This window comes from Nestor notabilis, unplaced genomic scaffold (assembly GCF_000696875.1).
Source record: "Nestor notabilis isolate BGI_N333 unplaced genomic scaffold, ASM69687v1 Scaffold15957, whole genome shotgun sequence".
Lineage (NCBI taxonomy): Eukaryota > Metazoa > Chordata > Aves > Psittaciformes > Psittacidae > Nestor > Nestor notabilis.
In genome coordinates this window covers 1-7,947 of record NW_009937059.1, presented here as the reverse complement: position 1 = coordinate 7,947, position 7,947 = coordinate 1, and the positions used below count along the sequence as shown (strand labels likewise).

Genomic DNA, 7,947 nt, shown 5'->3' with positions numbered 1-7,947 from the left:
CTGGTCTGAGCGTAAAGATCTTAATAGTAGCATGTAGTAATTATAGCTGATACATCTTGTCGCACACACAATCTCAGATCAGTCTCAGTGCTACAAAGCCCCCGTGAAGATTTCTTTTTTTTAAAATAATTTTTATAATGTGCCTCTGAATTTTGTGCATATCAATCCCAGAAAATTGCATGGATTGAGGATCAGTTTCATCCTGTTTCTAGACCCCATTACATCCCTGTTAAGCCTTTACTGTTAAAGTGCAGTTTGACTCTAAAACCTAGAAGCATTTCACCATTACAGTAGGCTGTAGCATTCCCAAGGTGCAGGAGGTATTGGAGTGCTCACTTTCACTGCGGTGTACTCAAGAGAGTAAATTTAGCTCTGCAAAAAAGTGAATATTCAAACTCATTAAAACCTTTGGGGTTTTTGTTTGGTTTGTTGGGGTTTTTTTAAATGTCTGTTTCCTTCCTGTGTAACTAATTATTAGGAAGGATGCCAAAGATTATATCAAAAGAAAGGCCTAAGTCTTTGATAGCATCAATGTCATGGTTTTATAAGACAAGTCTGTTATTTACCCGTTGCAAAACAGTATTAACCATTTAATGAAGCAACTTTAAAAGATGCTGGCAGCTTTATTGCTGGGTGCTGGTGTTGCACTCTGACCCATCTTAAATGGCTGGTGAAACAGTCTGTAGCAATTAGATAATTGTTTCATTAAAATATGATTAAATCCAAATGCCTGTAATTGATGCTTCCTGCAAGCATTATTGAAACAGAACTTTAATGAAAGCAAATATATGTTCTTGCTGTTCCCAATATTTGAACTCCAGTGGGAAGAAAATGGAAAGCAATTAGAGCAACAAAATGGATGTTTGTAATTTAATATTCAAAGCATGCTTTTCTTTTTCTGTTAAATTCTAATTTAATTGGGAGATTTTGTGTGTTTCTTACAAACTCATATCTTTAGACTTTGTGTAGTTATTTAGCAGGTTTTTTGGCACGGATGTCTTCTGCATCTTGAAGGCTCTGTAGGCTACAGTAATTTTCCAGGGTTGGTCATCTGTGTAGCCCTTAGCTGTGGGATGCAATACAGAGAGATTCACTGAGGGGGAAAGATTGTTGGTGGCCACGTTAATCTGATAAATGTTCTGGAAAGCATGCTCACTCATATGGAAGAGCCAACCCTGCCTCTAAATGGTGCTGCAGCTTGGCTTGAGGCTGTAAGCATCTGCACATGAGCCCAGCTCAGTCACTGGCATTTTTTACAGGAAGTGCTGGGGACTGAGCCCATTTTTCATGCATACAGTTTGAATTGAGAAGGGTTGCATGCCTCTCTTCACATTGGGGTGTGAAATTTAGCCCAGAACCAAGGCAGCAACTCCTACCACTTGGCTCTTAATTGGTTTTTGAGTCTTTGCCAAAGGTAAAGCTCCATATGCTTTTTGTCACCACTTATCCAAATACAAAGCAAAGTGTATATGTTTAAATAAGGATGGAATAAAAGAGGCTGAACTAAAGAACTTACAAATTGCTTGAGCGCTGGAGTAGGTTGCCTGGGAAGACTGCTGAAGCCATGGCTTGAGGCATCTCAGAATAGGTTAAAGAAGCATCAGTTGGAAACAAGGCAGCTGGTGCAGGGGAGGGCTCTCCAGCAGTTTCTCCTTGCATGAGGCATGCCTCACTGAGAAGCATTTCTAAAGCAAATGAAGCATGTAGCTACACAGGGATGGCCTGTGCTGAGGCACAAAGAATTCTTAAATGGTTGAAGTGAGGCATGAGTTAGAGAGGGTGGGAGACACCAGATTAGACAAGCTCTGAAGTTCAGACCAAGCTGTATTTTGATGTAATTCTGATACTTATGTCATCAGTCATAAAGCAGTGTTGCTCTTTGATGAGATCAGCAAGAATACAGTGTGATAAATCAGAAGGACAAGGTCAAAAAGCACTACATTGTTTATAGCAATCTCAGTTGGCTTTCATAAATATACGAAGTTTATAGAAGTTTATAAATATACCAAATTTATACATCTACCATTAGTTTATGGTATGTATATCTCCAGGGGAAAAGCAGTACACTTTCTGGGAAGTGAGAAGTTTAAAATATGCATTTGTGAAAAGGTCAGATTTCACCTTCATATATACTACTGAAGTGTATCTAAGTTGTGTTTCCCTTACTTTAAGGGGCTAGCTGGAGCTTTTTGGAGAGCAATGATTGACTGCAAAGTCAAACCAGATAGAAACATTTTTGAGATTATGAAAGGCAGGGGTTCTGAAACTCATAGTTTGTTGATTACAGAATTTGTTTCTGTGAAAACAAAGAGTCATATTGTCACTTGGACGATTTATCATTCTTTAGGTTTCGGCATAGTCCAAATTGCTGGTACTTGAGAGACTGGACCATCCACAGCTGGATCAGACAGTGCTTAAAATATGGTGCACAAGACAAAGCCTTATACACATTAAAAAACAAGGTAAGTTTTTACAAGGAAAAGTCATGAATATATTTGATCAGTTTTTTGAGAAAATGTGGCTTACCTGGAATTCCTATTGCAGCCAGTCCTGTAGACTGTGGATTTAAGTTCTGATATTTCTTTATCAAAACAAAAATTAATGTTGCACTTGAATTTCATCTTCTTTGCCAGGAAGATTTTTGTTTTTAAACAGTGTGGTATCCAAAACATGCTAGATGCAGGAGAAGCATAGCAACCTGATAGGCAGTGCCCCTCCTGGTCCGAAAGGCTCACATGAAGTGCCAAAACAAAGCCAGTACATCAGAAGTTAGAAGGCCTGCATCACGGAAGCTGTGCTAATCTCCTTGTGCTGCTTTAGTGTCACATAGCATCAGTGTGCAATGGTGTGGTTTTGATCTTTCTGATACCTGCAGTACTATACTTGGGGAGACTTGGAAAAGCAGATTTTCATACTGTTGTTTTCCCCCCCCCCCCTTCTTTTCTTCAGGTTCAGTATGGAATTTTCCCAGATAATTTCACTTTCAATATTTTGTTGGATTGTTTTATAAAGCAGAACAATTATGAAGGTAAGAAAATATGTTCTGCATAAAGATGCAGTTCTGCATCTTTAGTTGTATGCTCTTATATCTGCAGAACCTTTCTTTGAATTAAAAGCTTTTAGCCATATTTTCTCTGAAGTCACCTTAAAACCACATTGCCTTCTTTCTTTAAGCTACTTTTCTGCAGGTTTATCTATCTCATTTCTGTTGGGTTTTTATTCAATATGATTTTGAAACGTGCAGTTCATAGTTTCTACAGAGATTAATCCCATTCCAAATGTAAATCAACTCCTCCACTTTTTACAAGTCTAACTTACATGCTGATGACATCATAGGAGTTTTTAGTGACAATTAGAATATTATAAGAATCAAAATGCATGTTGGTAGAGTTCATTTTTTGTATATTTAGTTATTCAAAAAGCTGCATAGCTAAACTGTTTGTTTAAACTTCCTGTCACTGGAGAGAGCCAGCTATGCTGAATTGCTGTGTTGAGGTGCCTGTCTTTAACTACTGACTATTTCAGTGCTGAATAATCCTCTCATGTTTGATGACAAATATTGTAAGATTTTCATTTCATTGCAGGTTTTCTGGTACTGTAGACTTTCAGTGAGCTTTTCTTTGCTTAAGCCCCGCTGTCTGTAGCTTTTATGTCATGAAAGTTTTGCTAAATGGGAAATTAATACATATATTTATTTTATTTTGTGAGCTCCCCTGTCTGTGAAGTACCCCTTATTCAACCCATATTTCTTTTCTGTGATAGGCTTGAGTTCTTTTGTTTAACAAACTCTCCTTCCTGACAGGGAGTGTCACTGGAACTCCCTGTGGAACATCTCTAGAGTACTGTTTGTTGAATACAGTGAGTGCTGTGGGTGATCTGTGACAACATTTCTGCTCCATTGTACTCTCCTGTCACCTTAAGACAGTGAATTTAAGCCAGTCTTCTCTTGTGTGTAATCTAAACACAAGAACAAAGAAGTCATTTTTCAGATTTTTTTTTTGTGTGTTAATGATTGAAGGGCTGAGCAAAGAAGAGTCAGTTGAAGAGTGTAGAGCTGAGTTTGGAAAGCTCCTTTGCTGTGGTCTCATGCTGTTCAACCCATTCTTCCTTCTCGCAGTGTGTTGAGTAACCTAAGCGAGTAAGACTAATTCCATATCACCTGGATTTAACTTTCTCCATAACTACTTAAAAACATTCTACAGCATTGAAGTATCAGTGAACATGAGTGGGTATGAAAGGGAGCTGTGTAAATTTGTGCTTGCTGATCATGAATTTTTTTCCTCCATAGATGCTGTGTCGGTAGTAACAGAGATAATGCTGCAAGAAACCTTTGATGAATTATCAACACAGCTTCTTTCTCTCTATGTTTTATACCAGTACCTGGCAACCAAGCATGAACATACAGTAAGCTGACCACACAAAATGATACACAAAAAACTTTGGTTTTAAGTGTAGGTTGGGTATTCAATCTTGAGTGTATTTTATTTCCCTTATGTTTACCTGGGGAAAAAATTATACTAATTTTTTTTTTTTTGGTCATTAGTTTTACACTGTAGAAGGAAGAACAAAAAGAAACACAAAATATGAAAGCCATAAAATGACCTGTAACCGTTTTTGCCCCTTCCTCTGAAAAGGAAGGTGTGTTGGGATTTTCAAATGTAATGTATGCCCATTGGAAGATTATGAAAAGACATTTCAGTTCAGTTCAAAGAGGGCTTTATCGGTTAACAAAAAAACTGTGTCACCTCTTGTATAGGAGCCTGATTAGGTGGGTATTGTATACCATTAGACCTTGGTAATGGTGATGTTGCAGAATTATAAAGCACTTTCAATAGGATTTTCACTACCCAGTTTGGCTTTGGGTGTATTGTTTCTAGTATATATTTGTTTTAAAGCTAAATTCTTTACATCTCTCCTGTCTCCAAGGATTGGGGGATTCTTATTCACATCACGTTTGCTTAAGGCCAATACGACAGTTCAGGCTTCTGGAAGTGGCATTATTCTTCCTTTACAGAAGGGGCTCAGTTAGGTATCAGTAGAGGGCTCTGCCATGTCCGTCACTTTAGGCAGTTAGTTTTCGTGTAGTTTGACACAAGCCTTCAATAGGATGTTGTCATCTATAGGAAAATGCTTGAATCCTCCATTTGCCTTACGTGAATCATATTCCAAAATACGTATTAGAGCTGCCTTAAGATTTTACTCAACTAGATTGTCATATCAGTTTTCACTATAGAAAACAGATGTGCATTTGCCTTGTTCTGTATTCTCCCTCAATCCACAGAAATAAGCATAATCACTTGTATGTGAAAAGCAGGGGGAACAAAACCTCATTTTCCCATTGTGTTTGTCCATGTTCGTGTATCCTGACTGCAAAGATAAGAACTTCAATATGGATAGCATTTCATGAAAGCTGAATATGCAAGCAAGGGTTGCATGTACATACGACACATTTAAGGCAAGCGTATTTATATAGCTGTGACATTTAATAATATATAGCTGTGCCATTTTGAAATGACCCCATCCAGTGACAGCGATAAGCCATATTTTTCTGTCTATACATCGTACAGAGTACTATTCAACATCTCATAATGCTCAGTACCAGTTTTCTGTGTCTGATTTAGGAAGTGGTGGTAAACAGAGTTACGAGGTCTGCTCAGCTATTCCTGACAATCCCAATCCCTTTTCCCAAGGTGTGAGACAGGTCAGCCAGTGTGCTGCTGCAGACAGACCACTGGCAGTAGCTTAGGGTTCAGCCGCCTGATAAAATGCTTTTTAACTTTGAGAGCTGAATTTTGGGCAGCCTGACTATGTTAGTCCTTAGTGTGTATAGCAGTGGTGATAGAGAGTGGTGATTTTTCTGTTGTTTTAAAAACCACTGAAAGCCTGACTGATCTTGGCTCTACCCAGAAAGTTTCCTCCTTGACTGCTGCAGACAATCACTATGATTGCTACTTTCTACTGCAAAGGTGTTAACATTAAATTCTTTCAGTTCCTTCAGCTTGTGGAGCCAATGGGCTAGCTCACAAAAGAACCTAGGCCACTAAAAGCCTTGTTTTTCCAGTTGCATCTGATTTTCCTGTAACATTCAGCTGGAGTGATGAATTCAGCATGAAACAGCCCTGTCTCCTTTTATCAGTTTTCTGGGTCAGGCAAATAGCTTGCCTGGCTGTCAGGTGATAGTATTTTGTGTGAGATGATAGCATGCAAATTCTTGTAGCACCCAAATGGAGATACAAAACAATGCCATACTTTGAAAAAGACATCTCTGAATAATGCATTAAACTAGAAGGTTGAACCTTCGTGCTTTTTAAGACCGAGTATACCTCAGGGAATTTTTCAGAAAACTTTGATGTTTTGCGGGGGATATTTGTTTCAGGTCATAAGGTAATAAACAAGACACAAGTACCCTGCCACAAAACCCATGTGTTAGTGAGTCAGACTTCTTCCATCTATTGTCTTTTTTTAGCTTCCTTTTCATCATTTTCTTAGCAGTGGGAATTGTTCGTCTCCTTTCACTTGCAGTAGTGAGACATTTATCATCAATGTTTGTGCTTCTCTGGTCTTGAAAAATGTACTGTACTGTCCCATAGCAAAACAAAATTCAAACTGCTTTTGTGGTTTTAATGTATTTACTTATAGGGTGCCATTCTTTAACCATCACTGGTTGTCTGGCTCAGACAGCTGGTACTTCTCTCTAGCTGGAGAGACAGCTGTACTTTTAATCCTTGGGCATACAGGGGCCTTGGAGAATTGCATATGTTCTTTTCACAATAAAGATTTTGGACTCAGAGCAGCCGTTAGCAGCATATTCTTCTCTCAGAATTTTCCTGTTCTAGTGAGGAATAGGGAAGCATGTATTTTACCACATACTTTTCTTTTAAGACTGCTCTAGCACAGAAGCCATGAAATTTTTTTCTTCAAGACTGGTAGTCTGAAGCAAGTGGTAAGACATACAGGACAGAGACAGAGCTTAGCTGACCAGTGTAAATTCCTGTAGCTCTGTGTTTTGAAGGAAATGCACTGATTAAGTTCCATGCAAAATCTCAACCACTGCCTTCTGGAGCAAGAGATGTTCCTCGATACGTTGTGTACTATTCCTCAGGATATACATGCTGTAACTCTGACCACTTGACATGTTTAGTGATTTGTTACTGCTGAGACATCTGGTGAAAGCCTTATGTGCTGTCTTTGGCTGTTGCCGTTTTATGTTTGTGTTTGTCAAGGAGTGCTTACTTGGTTTGCATTATTTGCAGTGGGAAGAGGAGAAAAATCTTGGAGCATCGCTGGTACTTACAGGTCTAAAGCAAACAAACACTGTGGGTTTTAGCTCCCAGCTGCTTGGCTATGCATTCCTTGGTAAGTTTTACCTCCCTCACAATCATCTTTTCCCTCTTGTCTTCAGTGTCTGAATTAAGCTGTCATCTTCACTTTACTAAAATGTAATCAAGGAGAAAGCTAAAGAAAAAAAAAAAGTAGTGGAAGGAACAGTTTCAGAGTTAAGACTGAATCTGTTTTGTAGGCCTGGAGGGTAGTACTGATTTGAATGGTATGTCCCTTATCAGACAGCTTTGGAACTTCCTTTAGGACTCACTGCTGGTTTGGATTGGCAGCTGAAAGACGTTCTTAAAAGAAGTTGGGTTGGTTGGTTTGTGGACCAACAGTTTAAAAAACCCCACAAAAGTACAGAATTCCATAACACAAATTTAAGGTTATGGACAGTAAACTGTCTTTCAGATTAATAAGCTTCTTAAAATAGTCCTTAAACTTCAAGAAGTTTAGAGAGCACAGTCTGAAAAACACTATCATTAAACATTTACTACATGCTGTAAAGTTAATGTTTCTGTTGTGAACAGCAGATACCAGTGCCTTTACCCTGTGTCTGTGAATAAGTCTTCACTGCTTAAGATGTGCTGTACTATTAGAGAGCAGTTAGATCAGAATTATATA

General features: G+C 38.5%; 1 protein-coding gene across 1 annotated transcript; it reads left to right on the top strand.

Moving 5' to 3' along the window:
* Positions 1-2,310: 2,310 nt before the first annotated feature.
* LOC104408905 (28S ribosomal protein S27, mitochondrial-like) lies at positions 2,311-7,356 on the top strand (the record flags this gene model as incomplete). The annotated part of the gene is made up of 4 exons (XM_010018645.1): positions 2,311-2,462; positions 2,950-3,028; positions 4,289-4,404; positions 7,254-7,356. Coding segments are annotated over 4 exons (450 nt in total), but the record flags the coding sequence as incomplete, so codon positions are not given.
* Between the last annotated feature and the right edge of the window lie 591 nt (positions 7,357-7,947).